Source organism: Myotis myotis, unplaced genomic scaffold (genome assembly GCF_014108235.1).
Source record: "Myotis myotis isolate mMyoMyo1 unplaced genomic scaffold, mMyoMyo1.p scaffold_m19_p_3, whole genome shotgun sequence".
NCBI lineage: Eukaryota > Metazoa > Chordata > Mammalia > Chiroptera > Vespertilionidae > Myotis > Myotis myotis.
The window spans coordinates 199,088,704-199,107,605 of NW_023416335.1; the positions used below are offsets into that span (position 1 = coordinate 199,088,704).

Here is an 18,902-nt window from a genome sequence, read left to right on the forward strand (position 1 = left end):
TAGAGTGTCATCATACTACTCACAACTTACCAAGTTCAATTAGAATACAATCAAATATATTGGATATGATACAACACTGATGCAAACAAAAGTAAATGATACAAGGTTCTAAGATAATTTCATATGAGACATTTATATCTACACCTAAAAAATACCTAGAATAAACATATTATCTAAACAAACAAACAGGCAAAAGACAGAGCTAGGGAATTCACAAAGTGATAGCTATGACTCTAAATAAAATTGTCCAACCTAATAATTAAAGAAATGCAAAAGAAAACAGTGTTTAAATTAGCACCCTTCAAGAAATAGTGACTCAATGTTAGCTCAAGCACAGTAAACCTGTTCCTCTCCAAAACTGTTAGTGTCACCATAAATGTTCACCATTTCCTCTTTGGAAATACATATACTATATATCCATATAGTAAAAAAAATGCACATGCTTCTTCCTCAGTAGTTTACTTCCATGAATCTAGTCCAAGTAGGAGAAGAGAAACAGGAAGAATAAATAAACCCACACACAGAAAATGCCAGGCCTCCCAAAAATATCTAAAGTATTGACAACAGTAAAAATATGTAAGTGTCCAACATTTAGTAAATTATAGTACAGTTACTTTATAGGGTATTATACAACTATTAAAATTGCAAAGAAAGAAGCATGAAGATAATTTATCAACACAGAAATATGTATGATGGTATAAAATTTTAAAAATAGGATAGGATACAAAATTGTACATAGATTACAAATTAGAAGTATAAAAGCATGCATGAAAAGAGAATAAAATGATCATAGTTGTTTAATGAAGACCACAGAATTCTGTATATTCTTTTCCCTTTCTTCTCAACTTTTCTGTAATGTTGCATCATTACTTTAAATAATTTAAAAGGCATTTAAAAATAATAGTATTAACAGTAGTATATATAAGTAAATATAAGTAACATAAACAGGTGATTCAGAAGGTACTTCTGGATCTTAAAATTGCTCAGGATCATTTTTCTATGAATAATTATTTTATTTTTAAGTCTAATGGTTAAGTGGGGAAGTGGTCATTAACAGAGATTTCCACTTCTCAGTGAGACAGTCTTGTTTTAAGGATCTAAGTCAGGTATGATTCAAATCAAGATAGATATCTCAGATTTTTGTCACTGAGCTAAATTCCCTTCCTAGCCCTCAAATATAAGACATACAACCTCAACAACAAAGAAAGACATATAACTTTGACAGAATTTAAAGGTAAGAAAATATACATTAAGTACATAATTAAATAATGGATATAAATGAAACACTGGAGTTAGAGTTTAAGTGGACCAAGAGAATAGTACACCAAGACAGATTAATGTGAATGACAGAGAAGAAAAACCTTTCTAACCCTTCCAAAAAGTGATAAAGCTTTGGTTAGTTAGCTACAACCCAAATAACCAGATTCCTCAATCAACTACACCTTTGACACTAAAAAATTTCCCATCTAATGAATGCACAGTAATTTGGGGGTCAAAAACTAGCCGAAGAGGGATTGAATAGGCGTAAAAGAGTTAACACAAAGTACTGTGTTCCCAGCAGAAATGGGTGTGAACCTGGAAGTTTCACTTCAGTCCTTCAATTTTTCATTCCTGAGAGAAAAATCAAACTGCTTACCTCTTCTTAGTTGGTTCTGTTGTGTTCTTCCCAAGGATTTCTCTAATGAAAGCAAACACATTTCATTACATATGCATGGACCAGTGCTGGCCCTAAATGTGAATAAGAGATGACTTACAACATTGATTTTTCTTGGTTATCCCACTGGAACTAACCAGTAGGAAGTGCTATAATGCTTGCAACATTTAAGGTACATTATAAATTATACATTTCAATGACATATGATCAACAAATATTGTCAGGTACCTTCCCACAGTTATGACAGATTACTTAAAATAGAAGCTTTTACACCTTACTAAAGGGTGTCCCAAAATTCACGCAAGATTTGAATTTTACGCCATTTGTGCCATAAAGTGTTGCCAACAGGAAAAAAACGATAGCGTGACAGCTGACAGTTCAGGGTTATTAAAAATGGAGCGCTACACGAAAGAACAACGCTTTTTCATTGTTGAGCAATATTTTAAAAATAATGAAGGTTTGGCGGCTACAGTTCGCAATTTTCGTGCAAAATATGGTCGGAATGGTGATTTAACTTCATCAACTGTGAAGAGATTAATTTAAAAATTTAGGGAGACTGGATCAATTAGTGATCTCCAACTCTCTGGCCGTCCTTCAACAAGTCGTTCAACACAAAACATCGAAGCAGTTCGTGAGAGTGTAGCTGAGAGTCCAGGGACATCAATTGGGCACCGTGGTCAAGAATTGGACATTTCGAGAAGCTCTCTACAGCGTATTCTCAAGAAAGATTTGCATCTTCATGCTTACAAAGTTCAACTGACTCAAGAACTGAAGCCTACTGACCACACACAGCGAATAGAGTTCGCTGAATGGATTATGGAACAACAAGTGGATGTTGATTTTTCGAACAAAATCATCTTCAGTGATGAAGCTCATTTTCATCTTGATGGCTTGGTTAATCGACAAAATTGTTGCATTTGGGGTTCAGAAAATCCACGAGTGATTGTTGAGAAACAAATGCATCCACAACATGTCACTGTTTGGTGTGGATTTTGGGCTGGAGGCATCATCGGACCATTCTACTGCCTGTTGCTCAGGCAGAAACAGTTAATGGTGCTCGCTATCACGACATGATAATCCATTTACCCGATATGCTATTCCATACATAACCCTATACTGTATACTTTATGAATCAATAAAAAATTTACAATTTTTTAATTATAAACCTGTGTTTTCTATCAAAATTACTTCTTGCGTGAATTTTGGGACACCCTTAGTAAAACATGGTACCAGGCTGTCAAAGCTGTTTTCATGCCCTGGGAAGGTCGTCCATCATTCTCTAACACCGAGAGAAAGACTATTTGTTGCAGTTTAACCTGGCCAATGACCTGCGACTGGGTGGCACCCACTACATTCACAAAGGAGTGAATGGAGAAGTTCTCAGCAAACACTCCTGAGGAATCAGAGGGGAAGTTACATCAGCGAGGTCCCTAGCTCAGAAGGCTCTCCAGAAGCCCACTGTACCCACCTTTCCCAGATAAAGTAAATAAAATGAAATTCCACCTTAAAAAGAATTACCAAGTTTTTAGTTCCATAGTATATTAATTGATATTAAAAGGGAATATATTGTTTACTGCCTTTACTGAATGGAAAACATTTGAATCTGTAGGCCTGTTTTCTTTTTCAAGGGAACAATCTAACTTACTGTATAAAATGTCATGAAACCTCGTTTCCTGAGGATGCCTGGGACTCAGATTGAGCAGGAAGTCCAGATCTCCTCTGGGAGGCCCCTCAGAGACCAAGGCCACCATGGAGTGCCACAGTCTAAAATGATCATCTAACAAAGTGAGACCAGGATCTCACCAAAGTGGCTGAGTCCCCTTTAGGCACCAAGAAACCAGGGTCAGACATATGGCTGCCAAGATCTTGCAATGGCATGAATTTGAGATGCAGATTTTTGTTTGGATGGCTTTGTAAATGTCACCTTACCCTTCTGAGCTGTACTGTTACTCGCAGAATGTTGTGTTTTGCTTTTCAAACCTCAGCTTTACCTCATAGCTTTCTGCTCCTCTTCCATCTGTTCCCTGACTTGATGCAGTTCCTTCAGTAGTTCAAGGTCGGTGCCATTCACCCAGGTGTATACCACGTCGATTGGCATGGGCAGACAGAGCCTAGGGGAGACCCACAAGTCCTCAAGCTCATATGCATTTTTCCAATATATTTGAAGAGTATGTCAGGTTTAAACTTAGAGGTCATGAAAATATTAATGAGAAGGTAATTCCAGCTTGGCATATATCACAGAATTGTACATTTCAAACTGGAGCGGAGGGACAAATACATGCTGGAGAACTTTATGCAGTTTATCTACTTTATGTAGTTGGCATCATTTGGTCCTCTCAACCACCTTGTAAAGAGGCTACTATCACTCCACATTTAAGATTGGGGGGGGGGTTAGGGGGGAGAGGAGGTCTTAGAAGTGCACATCAAACTGATACATTCTCAGTTTAGTGAAAATTGGTATTCAAATGCAGCTAAACATAGAAAAAATTAGAAGCTTAAAATGACCGAAGAGTTATCAAGCAGTCCAGAATGAAGACCTAGCTCTATTGAATGCTTAGCCTTCCTGTTCCTTGTGGCCCCCAAGTCCTAGAAAGTCCCTCCCCTAGAATGTAAGCTCCAACAAAGCAGGAAACTTCCGTTTTATTCCCTGAAATACCCAATAGATTAGAAGAGTGTCTGGCACATAGGAGCTGAGTACATATTTGCTGAGTGAGCCAATTATTTCTATGAGACACTAGCACAGAACTTCCCAAACATGCTCAAATTTTTTGCTCATTATCCTCAAAATAAGAGGCAGACAGGCTTTTAATTCTTTGTTTTGTTATTGTTGTTTTTTTGCTCTTTGTGTGTGCGTGTGTGTGTGTGGGGGGGGGGGGGGCGCGTTGCTTTTAATTCTTGAGTATCCTTTCTAAGCCTCATCTTAGTGTTTCTGTTCAGGTTGTACCCCTGATAAAAGCTTTCTTTCCCTTTCTTTCATCAACTTATCCAATTCTACCCATCTTTCAGGGTCTGCTCTAGACATATGACACAGGAGTTCACAGTGACATATGATATATACTTTGGATGGTTCTGTGTATAGTTTGGTCTTTTCCAAGTAATGGTAATGGTACAACTTCTTCCCCTTCCCCTTCCCCTTCCCCTTCCCCTTCCCCTTCCCCTTCCCCTCCCCCTCCCCCTCCCCCTTCCTTTCCTTTCCTTTCCTTTCCTTTCCTTTTTTCTGGCCAAGGATCAAAGCTTACTCTCCTTTTGTTTTCCTCACAGGCAGGCTCAGGTTAAGGCCCACAACAGTACAAAGGGCTCAAGAGCCTAACCAACCAAAACATCACGCCTTTGCTTGTGGCTACAATCAAAGCACAGGGTTAATTATCTCATGGAAAATAAATGTGGTTTGGTGGGTAAATCCTTCCTATTAAAAAAGGAAGAAAAATAGAAGTGACAACAAGTTTTAGCTTAAAAGAAGCAAGTGAGCCCTAGCTGGTTTGGCTCAGTGGTAGAGCGTCGGCCTATCAACTGAATGGTCCCGGATTTGATTCTGGCTAAGGGCACATGCCCGGGTTGTGGGCTCAGTCCCCAGTGGGGGGCATGCAGGAGGCAGCCAGTCAATGATTCTCTCTCATCATTAATGTTTCAATGTCTCTCTCCCTCTCCCTTCCTCTCTGAAATCAATAAAAATATCTTAAAAAAAAAAAAAGAAGAAGAAGAAGCAAGTGAGATGAGGAGAGAAAAGGAGTGTCTACTCATTCAGTGAATAAGTGTTTACTGAGCACTTAGTATGTGCTAGGCACTGTTCTAGATGCTGGGGATTCAGCAGTAAGTAAAACAAAACTCAAATCTGTGCTTCCATGGAGCTTACATTCTAGAAAGGTGAAGACGTGAACTAAACCAAAGATAGTCAGATGATGGCCAGTGTTATTACGGAGAAAACGCAGAAAATGGGGATACCAAGTGTGCCTACATGGGAGGTCAGTGTTAAACGGGGAAATCAGAAATGGCCTCACTGGAAGATGGCATTTCAGCAAAGATGGGAAGGGAGGGAGGAAGTAAGCCATGTGGATATCTGGGGGAAGAATGGTCCAGAGGAAGGGAATGCCCTGTGCAAATGTCCCGAGGCAGACACCTGTTGGGCATGGTCAGAGGCCAGTGTGGCAGAAGCAACGGGAACAAAGGGAAGAACAGAAGAGGAGGTGGAGTTAAAGAGGTCCCAGGGGACGAAGGGCTTCATGGGAAAATAAGGAGTCACCTCACACTCAGGCCTGTGTGATGGCTAGACTAGCACCTACCAACCCTCCTGAGTCAAGGTTCACCGCTGCCTGCAAATTAAAATCTAAACTTCTACACAATCTGCACCCTGTTTTCTAGACACTCCGACTGTATGGCCTTACCCAAACAGGATAAGACCTTGCAGGCTTTTGTGCTTCCTCCTCTGCCTGAAATATCCTTTCTTTCATGCTTCTTTCAACCACTTCCTCCTTCCCCATCGCCCTCTTCCCACTGCTCCCACGGAGAGCATGTACTGCCCCACATGCAGCTCCCACCGTGCTCTGTACACTGAAGAATCCTTCGCACAGCCTGTTGGACTGTTTCTTAGTGTCCATCTTCCCAGTCCAGTTGCAGTATCTCTGGGCCGAGATGTTATGCATTCTGTGCCCTGCTTCATTATTTCCTCTCTGTCCTTTATCTTCAGGCTCTCTCTTCCACCGTCATGGTGTGCAAAACGCTTCCTCACGTGGGGTTTTTTCTGCACGTATCCATATCCATGGTTCTCAAATGCTAGCAGGAATCACAATCTCCTGTAGGACTTGTAAAACAGACTGCTGGGCTCTATCCCCAAAATGCCTAATTCTTTACTAGGTCTGGCCTGGGGCCCCAGAATTCACATTTCTAAAAGGTCCCAGATAAAGCCAATGCTGCTGGCCTGGAAGTTAATTTTGAAAAGTGCTGATTTATATGTCGATTATAGTTCACATTTTTAAGTAAAAACAAAAACAAAAAACTGCCCCACTAAGATGTCAGTTCTATATGAGTTCTGCTTATTCATCACTGCATGCTTAGGAACAGTGCCTGGTACATGAATAGGGTTTAATATATGCTTGTTAACTAAATAAATATTAGTTCATTCCCTCAACATATTGTTCTTTTCCATTTTTAAAAAAATGCCTCACATTACTCTCATGTAAATTATCTGAGGTCATCCCACTCCAACTTCTTGAGTTGCTCAGACTGAAAATTTAAAAAAAAAACTGCTTAAGTAATTTATTTTTAAAAGATTCTAAAAAGAAAAAAAAAGAATTTTATATTCCAAAGCTTTCCTGAAAAAAGTACTTATCTGCTATTAAAGATTTCTAAAGTAGAATCAAGAGATAACCAAACATATTCAAATGAGGAAAACAATATAAGTACATAATGCATTTATGTACTGCTTCTTCTAAGGCTGTATTATAAGATCAATTTAATTCTTTGGTGTTAAACTAACAAGCCTAAGGAGACCATGTGATCTGTTCTGGGTCAGTGAGTCAATTGTTTTTTTCTATTAGACATGGTCGCAGTGAGTGTGAGTCTTTCATTCTAACCACGAGACCACTATCTTAGTTTCCAGACGAGATGGAAGTCTTTATCTTAGCCTGCAGACTATCAGTCACCTATGACTCAAAACAAAAGCTGTGGTGACAGTGACACAACTTTTATTTTAATCAGTTTAGCTTAAATGAAAAGTAGGTTAAAAAAAAAAAAAAAAAAGCCAAAACACTTAGAACTTAAATAGTAGCTTAGAACCAAAAAGTTGGAAGAGATTTTATACTTAATATCTACAATTTAGAAAAGACAAAACTGAGCCCCAAACAGACATAAGGCCTCACAATTTGCAGTAAATAATTTATATATTCACTTGTTACTGACATGTAGAATGGGATTTTTTTCCCATTCAGGGCAAACAACGTAAAAAAGACATAGAAAAACTAGCAAAATCATGAAACTTCCTATAAACATTATGATATTCTAAAATATATTATTAGAACATGTGATATGTTATATATGAACCATTTACTTGTCATCATCAAAATTAGGCAATTTTAAAATAGCCCTGCATAAAAATCAAACTACATTTTAATGCAATCAAAAAGCAGGAAAAGAAATATTTAACACACACAAAAAAAATTTCTTCAGAAAGAGAACAAGAGTTTGATTAAAACTTCTGACCTCAATATTTGTATTTTCTAAGCTAGTTTTCCTTCTAAAGGCTGTGAAGCGCTTGGGGCAGGGATTTACACAGCTGCACCCTCAGCACCCAGCACAGCAGAAAGCACAGTAGGTTGACTAGGTGCTCAATAAATGGTTGAGTAAGAAAAAAGACAACCCATTTTGAGCTTTCCTTAGAAAACTCAGTGTTACTAAAATGAAAATTGGAGAAGCAGGGAAATTCTATTTCATTAAGAATTCATTAATGCAATGGTTCTCAAAGTGTGGTCATCAGACCAGCAGCACGGTATCATCAGTGAACATGTTAGAAATGAAAATTCCCTGAGCCCCTCTGAGACCTATGGACCCAGACACTTCTGGGCCAGGGAGAAAGCCTGTTTCTCATCCTTCCATGAGATTCTGGTGCATAATAAAGTGTGAGAACTGCTATATTAAGGAAATGGTTCTCAAACTTTTTAGTCTCAGACCTTTCACACTCTTAAAAATTATTAAGGCCCCACAAAAAGCTTTTGCTTATAGGTTATAACTATGCACACCTAACATATTTTAAGGTAAGTTTTATAATATTAATTCATTTTAAAACAAACTAAAGCACTTCACATGTTAGCTATTCATACTAATTTTTTTAATGAAAATAACTATTTCCCAAAACAACAAAAAAATTTAGTGAGAAGAGAGGCACTGTTTTACCTCCAATCTCCTGTATTCAGTCTGTCCCCCTTATGTTGTTTTGGTTGAAGTGTATGAAAAAAGCCCAGGCTCCAACAGATATGAAACTGGAAAGCGGAGTATTTTAGCACCCTTTTCAGATAATAGTGGATATTCTTCTTTGCTGCCTCACCAAAAAAAAAGTGGTAGCTTCTTAAAAATTAGTTGCAATGTGGAATCTGAAACATATTAACTTTCTGTGCTTTTATGTTCAAATCCATTGGTCTTTCTTTCCCTTTGTAAAATGGCTCTTTCACCCATGCAAGAGTCTGTAACATCAATGTCTTAGTTATCTGTAGAATAACGGCATAGAGTTTTGTAGATCTGCTGAGTGGTGACACCCATGCAAGAGTCTGTAACATCAATGTCTTAGTTATCTGTAGAATAACGGCATAGAGTTTTGTAGATCTGCTGAGTGGTGACACCCTGCCTTAATTTTCTTATCTAACATTAAGAAAGGTGATTGCTTTGGATAATCACAAACCTAATCAGAGAAGCCTACAATATTGTGGAGCCGCTAAGCTCACAGTGGTGGAAACATGTTTTCCAAAATTCTAATTTCCACTGGAAAGTTCAAGCTATATCATTGGCAACAAATACTATTACTATTTTTCCTTCAAGAGACAGGATTGCTTGTTCATTGTCAAGAAAATCTTTGCCAAATAACCAAGTCTGAGTAATCATTCTTGAATTTGTCCTTTCAAGTTATAACAGTGGTGTTCCATGAACAGAAGAGCTAGTTCAGACCACAACTCAATCACCACGTGGCTTCTCCTCAAGGCAATCCCCATGCAGTCAGGTCTTTAGGCCTGCTTCCCCTTTCCTCACACACATTAAAGGCACACTTACTCAAAGGGCCAAGATACGATCAAACTAATAATTTTTTACTGCTTCCATCATGAACATTTTCAAGTAAATTAAGTTTTTCTTGCCCCTGCAAATATGTGGTGGTGGAGAATACAATGACTCATGCTAAGGTGTGGCAATGTTACTCACACTGCTTTTATACCATCAGTGCTAATGTCAACACAGTAAAAAGGCAAATAGCACCTTCGTATGATTATAAAAATAGTATTGATTTCACATGGACACCCAGGATCTTTGAAAATTGCTGTTTTAAGAGATCCTAAGAGAAAGATCTAGTTTCCCTACTCAACTAGTTACTTGGCTATAAGTTACCTTCCCTACTAGACTACAGAATTCTTTACAGCAAATAGTTATATCTCAGGATCTAAAACAGAGTAAGACTCAAAGAGTCCATCTTCATTAAAGGAGCAAATTCAGGGTGTCATTCATTTAAGGACCACAGCAAAGAGTAAAGCTTTAGGTCAACTCAAGAAATCCCACAAGCCCTCTTCATTGAGATGGTGCAGACTATAATAGTGCATACATCTAGCCTGGCCAGTGTGACTACATGGTTGAACATCAGCCCATGCACCAAGAGGTCACTGGTTCGATTCCTGGTCAGGGTACATGCCCAGAGTGTGGGCTCAATCCCCAGGAGGGGGAATGCAGAAGGCAACTGATCAATGTTTCTCTCTCATCGATGTTTCTATCTCTCTTCCTCTCCCTTCTTCTCTAATAATCAACAAAAATGTATTTTTTTAAAATAGTGCATTCACCTAATTAGCAGTTATTTTCAAAACTACTTACTTAATAGAAATCACTAGGTACTCATAACAAGAGAGCAGAGGGACAGGAAGTGCTTCTAAGCAGGGGACAAGGGATCCAGAGGAATCAGTGATGCAGTCTAGAGGTTCTTAGAAAACTGTCCAAGTGTGCCAATGAACACCAATTATTACTTGTAGTTTCATTAGACTTTCTGGTTCAGTGAGAGTAGCGGGAAGGATTTATGGGTTCTATCCTCAGGGGAGAATGACAGTCAGGATCTCTGGTTATGGCCTCTGACATTTAGACCAAGGTCTTTTGGGAAGTTAAGTACCTCGGTAGCTACCTCCCATTTGTTTTGGTCGCCTCCTGCTCCTTCCCTTGTATTGACTTGCTGTGTGTCATTACAATGAAAAGGAAAGTCAATAGATACTGTACAAAGTGAATCAATCAAAAAGAAAAGGAATTCAATTTTTAAAGATGGAATGATCACCAGAAGAATCCAAAACAAAAATTCACTTAACAGTGATTCCTGAGAGTGGGAAAATCCAGAATGGAACAGAGAGAGGCTTTACTTTTTATTTTTCGGTATTGCTGAATGTTTTCACCAGGGACATCTATTGCTTTTGTGATATAAAACAATATAAATAATATCTTTATAAACAAACACCGAAAAGAGCCTGTGCAATTCATTTTAGCTGCAAGAAGGGAAGGAAGACATTGGTAAAGACTGCTCCCAATGTCTTGTGAGAGAGGAAAACTCTCCAAGAAAAGGAAAGGTTGAAGTCAGCATTCAAGAATGGCTGCACCAAGAAGCTTGTCCTTAAGGAACCAAAGATCCAATCTGTGAGGTTGCTTGCTCCTTCGCATAGCAAGACAGCAAGATGTGGTGGCCACAGGGGCAGGTGAGGTCCAGTCCTGGTGGCTACCATAGGAATGGCCCTGGTTAACAGAGTGACATCAACCAAAGAATACTGGTCAGGGCTCAGAACAGCTGCAGAGCAGCCACTCAGGGGGATGAAATTACCTTTACCTCATGGAACTGGGGCAGCATAAAATGAGATCATGTAACAAAGTACTCAATAAACTGCAAGGCAGCATTACTCTTTGGGAGTCAGATTTTCCATCTAAAAAATGTGAGGATGGACTACAAGGTCCCTTCAGATGGGAGTAGTCTTGAATAAGTTAAACCATATCTACAACTTGGAAAGATCCCTTACTTGCTATATTTAAACATGGGCGATTTCATGACTTATCATTTAAGTCAAAATAAACTCTCCAAAATTTATCTTTTCTCACCGATTCTGAAAGGACTTTCCAGCAACATTGTCTCTGTAGGAATCAAACAAAACGTGGTATTGATCCCGGCTCCATTCCAGAACCACCTAGGGAAAAGAAGACGAAGAAAAAAACAACAATTTTTTGTGTGGGGGGGGTTGTTTTTTTTTAATCTTCACCAAAGGAAATACTTTATTGATTATTTAGAGAGAGGAAGAGGGAGGAAGGGAGGGGGGTAAAAAGGGGAAAGAGAGAAAAAGAGAAACATCAATTGGGGTTGCCTCCCATATGCGCCCCAACTGGGAATCTAACCCACAACCTTTCGGTGTATGGGATAATGCTCCAACTGAGCCACACGGGCCAGGGCAAGAAACAATGTTTTATTTGCATCAAATAGTAAAAGTTTACAACTTTCATTTCATTAACAATTGCTAAAAGAACAGGTAAAGCAATGAAAATCCATCTATTACTCAGTGCCTGCCATATGCCAGACACTGCTCAATCCAGATGAATAAATTACAAGACAAGAATAGTCTCATACATATGAAATCAAAGAGATTTAAAAGGCTGTGATATGAGAATTGGGTCTGGGAGAATGAGGTCACCTGGCAGGGAGAAAGGACAGTGCCAGGAGAGCATGCTCAAAGGCTGAAAGCAGCAAGGGCAGTTGTTCGAGGACAACTCTACAGTTGGTTTTGGCTAGAGCACAAGCAGGTAGGAACTGGAGAGAAGTGCGGCTGGGAAAGGAAAGTGGGCCTGGACTGTGATGTGCCTTGTGTGCCAGGGGAAGCAGAGGTACTGAGGGTTTTAAGGTGGCTACATGATCCATTCAAAACTTGGAAAAGGCCCGGCTGGGGTGGCTCAGTGGTTGAGCGTTGACCTATGAACCAGGAGGTCAGAGTTTGATTCCCAGTCAGGGCACATGACCAGGTTTCAGGCTCAATCCCCAGTAGGAGATGTGCAGGAGGCAGCCAATCAATGATTCTCTCTCATCGTTGATGTTTCTAACTCTACCTCTCTGAAATCAATAAAAATATATATTTTAAAAAATTCTTACTTACCATTTTGAACTATTCCACCCACCCCCACCTCACATGAATGTACACACATACACACCCCCTCCTCTCTACACTCTACTACTAAGGATAGTTTGTTAGTAAAATTTAAAAAACAATGAACTAAATTACTATTTATTAAAATACTACATGAGCTATGAAATACGTCATAAACCATGTTACTAAGAATTATTGCCCAGCCAGTGTGGCTCAATGGTTGAATGAGATGCAAAGCCCATAATTCTTTGCCTCAGAGGAATTCCCCAGCTAAGAAAAGGAGGAAGGTAATTATTAAGAAGAGAACGGGTATACTAGTATAGCGCAAAGTCCATAAGATTTACAATCAGAAGACATGAGTTTAAATCTGGGACTTGTTGATAAAATCTAGAGCATTTCTCAATTCTCAGTTTCTTCTTCTGTAGAATGAGGATATTAATGCCACATAATTTCACAAGACTGTTTTGATGAGTAAATGAGATATGCCAGTCATACAGGGCTGTATAATACTTACATGGAAATTGTTCACATGTCTCGTAAGGACAGCATTTATAGTGCTGCAGTATAACTTACCGGTTTAAATATGTGTCTACACCTCTGTGAGCAATCAAAGCCAGGAAGTTGACCTCTTTATTTTTATTCCCAGATCCTTGGACAATGACTGACATAAAATCAATCAACATTCTTTTTTTTTTTTTTTTAAATCCTCACTGGAGGATATTTTTTCCACTGATTTTTAAAGAGAGTGGAAGGAAGGGAGGGAGGAGAAGGGAGAAGGAGAGGGAGAGGGGGAGAGAGAGAGAGAAACATCGATGTCAAAGACACCAATTGGTTGCCTTCCAAATATGCCCTGGCCAGGGCTGGGGCTGGAACCTGCAATCCAGGTATGTGCCTTTGACCAGGAATCAAAACCAAGATCCTTCGCTGCTCCTGCAAACACTGGCCAAGGCATAAACATCCTAGAATGAATGAATATGGCTACTAGTTTTACAAGCAAACAACTTGGAACAGCTTACCACTCCACAGTTTCCCTCCAGAGCTTTCTGCTTTCGGATCCATTCCCAAACAGTCAGGTAAAAACTAAAGGGCTAGCCCGGCTGGTGTAGCTCAGTGGTTGAGCGTCGACCTATGGACCAGGAGGTCACAGTTTGATTCCCGGTCATGGCACATGCATGGCACATGCCTGGGTTGTGGGCTCGATCCCCAGTAAAGGAGGGGGGGTGCATACAGGAGGCAGCTGATCAATGATTCTCATCACTGATGTTTCTATCTCTCTCCCTCTCCCTTCCTCTCTGAAATCAATAAAAATATATTTAAAACATGAAAATAAAAAAAAAAGACTAAAGGGCTAGAGTTATGAAGACACAACAGCAGACCTACTAGGCACACAAGGATATAGAACTCTGTAAAAGCACATGTCGCTTTCTCAATTTTTCAAAGGAATGTAACATGTTATCCTGTAAAACTTAAGGTGTTGGAGCTCTAACCTCAAGTAGTAAGAACTCTAACACTGACAGAGCTTTTCACACATTGACAATCAGAAGTCTACATTATTATTAGATTATAAAGCTTCTGCATAGTTTCCAAAAAGAAAATTTAGTTTGCAAAAAAAAAATTTTAGTATGCATTGAATTTTAGTTTGAAGCCTACTAAGGGAGACCAAGATCCCTATCTTAAAGATATTCTAAGCTTTATCTTTTTTACTAACCCTCCTCCTCCTCTTTAGATAGCAATCGGAAGTGCTATCTGCTTGTCACCAGAAGAATTCTCTAATCACATCTGATTAAGCTCGTTCATTTTGTTTTCCTGTTTTCGCCCGTAGCTTATAAACAACAGAAATTTGTACCTCACAGTCTGGAGGCTGGAAATACCAAGGCACCGGCATATTTGGTGCGCGGTGAGAGCCAGCGTCCAGATTCATAGCCAGCTGTCCTCTCCTGTGTCGCCTCGCACGGCGGCAGGGGTCCAGGAGCTCTCCGGGGTTTCTTTTACGCACTATTCCATTCATGACCCAATCACCTCCTAAAGGCCTCACCTCCTAATACCATCACATGGGGGATAAATAAAAAGACTTGCCCAAAGCCAAGCAATAAATCAGCAAGAGATAATGCCAGTTTCCAAAAGCAGATACACCTTTCTTTCAGGCCTTTGTAGAATTATAAAAATCAATATTGAAAGCCTGCTGATTCTGAAGCATTGCACTCAGTGTGGTATTTTCACCTGGATTCCTACTGCCCGACGGCCTCCTGCTACCCTTCTCTTCCACCTGTGATTCACCTCCCATTATTACCTCTAGAGCAGTGGTTCTCAACCTTCCGAATGCCCCGACCCTTTAATACAGTTCCTCATGTTGTGGTGACCCTCAACCATAAAACTATTTTCGTTGCTACTTCATAACTGTAATTTTGCTACTGTAAACAATATGTAATTATATATGTGTTTTCCGATGGTCTTAGGCGACCCCTGTGAAAGGGTCGTTCGATCCCCAAAGGGGTCGCGACCCACAGGTTGAGAACCGCTGCTCTAGAGCAGGGGTCGGCAAACTGCGGCCCCTTGAGTGTGGCTCTTCCACAAAATACCACGTGTGACTGAAACTTCATGGCCACACTCAAGGGGCCAAAGAGCCACATGTGGCTCACGAGCTGCAGTTTGCCGACCACTGCTCTAGAGCAATCGTTCTAAACAGAGACCGAATTCATCATTCTCTTGCTTTAAATAGTTTGCACGATCCCCATTTTCTTCAGGAAGAACTGAAATGTGTTAGCCTCACTCAGTAGGCAAGTCCTAAAGTGGCCGCCGCCTGCCTCTGCAGCTTCAGTCCTGGGTATGCTGCAGCCCTTCGGAACTACCTGAGTCCCTAGATTTACAGTGATGGCGAACCTATGACACGCGAACTCATTTTTTTGGTTGATTTTTCTTTGTTAAATGGCATTTAAATATATAAAATAAATATCAAAAATATAAATCTTTGTTTTACTATGGTTGCAAATATCAAATATCAAATATCAAAAAATTTCTCTATGTGACACAGCACCTATGGCATCCTTCACTTAAAGGGGAGAGGGGAGATTCTCTCTCCCCCTTTCTCTATCTCTCTGCCCACCATGTGAGGACACAGCAAGGCGGTCATTTGTAAACCAGGAAGAGAGCTCTCACCAGAAACCAACCATGCTGGGCGCACTGATCTTGGACTTCCAGTCTCCTGAATCATGAGAAAATAAACGTGCTGTTTAAGCCAAAAAAGGGGGAAGGACACCTCCCCTTTCTTCCCTCAGCCGTCTTCTTCAAGATCAAGCTCACATGTCACCCTATCTGAAAAACTGCCCAACACCCACCCTCTGTCTTCAACTGAATTTATCACAATACATCTTAAGATTGTCTACCTGCCTGTCCATCTCTCCGTCCAGAGAGTGAGTTCCTCAAGAGCAGAAAGAAACTGAACCATCATTGTGTCTCTAGTCAGCAATACAGTATCACCTCCATAAATCTCTGTCAGCCCTGACCGGTTTGGCTCAGTGGATAGAGCGTCGGCCTGCAGACTGAAGGGTCCTGGGTTCGATTCCGGTCAAGGGCATGTACCTTGGTTGCAGGCACATCCCCAGTAAAGGGTGTGCAGGAGGCAGCTGATTGATGTTTCTCTCTCATCGATGTTTCTAACTCTCTATTTCTCTCCCTTCCTCTCTGTAAAAAAATCAATAACATATATTTTTTAAAAAATCTCTGTCAAATGAATACTTTGTGAAATGTTGGTAAAGAAGCTTTATCCAATTTGGAATTAATCAGAGACAGAAATGAAGTTAATGGAATGAAGGGAGGAAAGCAAGGTATTTCAAGGGGGAAAGAACACTAGAACCCTCTTAGAAGAAGAAACAACTTTTTAAAAAAGAAGAAACAATTTTAAATTGTTTAAATGTATTTATTCATTTGAAAGAAAGACAGACAGAGAGAAAGAGAGAGAGAAGGAGGGAGGGAAGAAGAAAGGAAGAGAGGGGGAGAAGAGAAAAGGAAAGAGAGAGAGAGAGAGAGAGAGAGAGAGAGAGAGATTGATTATGCATTCATTGGTTGATTCTTGTATGTGCCCTAACTGGAGATGGAACCCGAAACCTTAGCGTATCAGGACGACACTCTAACCCAGTGGATGCCAACCTTTCGGACCTCACGGACCACCAGTGGTCCGCAGACCACCGGTTGGCGACCGCTGCTCTAACCAGCTGAGCTACCTACCTGGCCAGGGCAAGAAGAAAGAATTTTAGAATGCAATTTTAAAGTGGGCAATATGTTTTTTAAAAAATTGTTGAATTCATTTGGCTCTCCCTGCACAAGTGTGACTTAATCTGTAACATTTTTGAAAGATCACATTTTTTCCTGCTTAATTTCGTGCACGTATGAATCACACACAGGCTGACTAGTCAGTCACCCGTTTAAGATACTGCGTGTGGATCATAAGATTGGAACAATCAATCTAAAGAACAGTAAGAACTTCAAAAGATAGATTGTGAATATATAACCTTTTATAGCTACACTTGTTTGTTACATTTTACTAGAATAACATATGGTATTATATGGTCCTGGCTGTATTAAATTAATGAACTCACTCCCTCTGCTTTCGTATCAACCGTAATAAAGCAGTCAGGTGAAGAAATCACTGTGAACTTTTCTGCTCTGTCTCTAAGGAAAGATGAATATACTCTTCAGCGTGGCCTTGGCACCAGCCGAGAAGGTCTCCTGCGGCTGCCTTCACAAGCATCACAACCAAGGGAAGATCTGTCCTGGGACAGGACACTTGGCATTTAATTAGCATTTACTGAACCCTGCACCAGGCACCATGCAAGGTGTCTTACAAACATGAAGCATCTCATTTAAACCATCTTTCCTCACTAGGCTCAATCACAATCAGTGAACAAAAATAAATTTTTATGTGCATTTATTCAACAAATATTCACTCAGCACCTATAGTTGGGTCTGAGTGAGCAAATGAGCTTGTCCATCTTGCTCATTTTGTATCTCAAAAAGTCAGCAGTGTTTGGCACATAATGGCACATAAAGGCCAGGTTATCTTGCACCCTAAATCTCTCAAATCGGTTCATTTCCCTTAAATGCCCTCTATGGGCCTAGCCCAGGGGTGGGCAAACTTTTTGACTCGAGGGCCACAATGGGTTCTTAAACTGGACCGGAGGGCCGGCACAAAAGCATGGATGGAGTGTTTGTGTGAACTAATATAAATTCAAAGTAAACATCATTACATAAAAGGGTACGGTCTTTTTTTTTTTTTTTTTAGTTTTATTCATTTCAAACGGGCCGGATCTGGCCCGCGGGCCTTAGTTTGCCCACGGCTGGCCTAGCCCAAGGCTCCCAACTAACTGTCCTAATGGACGGTTTCTCAACTTTGGCTGTACTGACATTTAGGGCCTGGTAACTTTGTTATGGGGGTGTCCTGTGCATCACGGGATGGTCAGCAGCATCCCTGGCCTCCGCCTTCTACATGCCAGTACATACCAACCTTGAAGGTTATCCCACTGTTTTCAGGACAAACACCCAAACCCTGAACACCTATTCTACCAAGGGCTGGGAGCAGGGCACCCACCACACCAACCTCTCCTACATCCACACTTTCTCTTGCTCTCCATCTTCCAGCCACATGGACTTCTCACATGTACCCCATCTTCAAGACCTTCTCATGGTTCCAGGGCTGCATAATCTTCGCTGTGAGGGCAGTGCTGTGCATTGCAGGATGTTTTTGAGGAATTTCTGGCCTCCACCCACTAATTGCTAGTAACACCAATCCCACACTACTGGTACACCCCAATCATGACAACCCACAATGTCTCCAAACGTTGGCAAATGCCTCTGGGGGCGGGGGTGGGAAGGGGGGCAAAATACCTCCCAGATGAGAACATTCAGTAGGCCAACCCTCCTCTGTCCCCTGCCTCAGAAATTCTGACCCTTTCAAGTTGAGCTCAAACTGCAGCAAGAATGCCTCACCCAGCATGGCTCTGTGGTTGAGCGTTAACCTATGAATCGGGAGGTCACGGTTTGATTCCCAGTCAAGGCACATGACTGGGTTGTGGACTCGATCCCCAGTGGGGGACATGTAGCAGGCAGCCAATCAATGATTCTCTCTCATCACTGATATTTCTATCTCTCACTCCCTCTCCCTTCCTTTCCAAAATCTCCCTGACCCAGCCACCAGACAATTCTCCCTGCAGGTCTCTCCCACAACACCCTCTCCTTCTTTGCAGCATTTCTCACAACTCTTCACTAAGTAGCATTTAATGTCTGAATGCACAACCGGAATATAAACTCCTTGTCTGTGGGAACCTGTCTGCTCTGTTCACTACTCCGTGCCCAGGGGCCTGGCACTGCACTCAAACATAGAATGTACCAACTGAATAAGTGATTCAGGTGCT

The 18,902-nt window shown here is 40.7% G+C and overlaps 1 protein-coding gene across 3 annotated transcripts in view; it reads right to left on the reverse strand.

The window, feature by feature from the left end:
- GNPTAB (N-acetylglucosamine-1-phosphate transferase subunits alpha and beta) overlaps positions 1-18,902 on the reverse strand; it is a 57,544-nt gene that overhangs the window by 31,604 nt on the left and 7,038 nt on the right. For 2 of the 3 annotated variants that reach the window (XM_036297989.1, XM_036297987.1), the window contains exons 2-4: positions 11,465-11,550; positions 3,646-3,765; positions 1,637-1,678 (exon numbers count right to left, since the gene is read on the reverse strand). In XM_036297989.1, coding sequence (XP_036153882.1) covers positions 1,637-1,678; positions 3,646-3,765; positions 11,465-11,550 — 248 coding nt within the window. The remainder of the gene's footprint in view (positions 1-1,636; positions 1,679-3,645; positions 3,766-11,464; positions 11,551-18,902) is intronic. The other variant, XM_036297988.1, reaches the window with a different exon arrangement.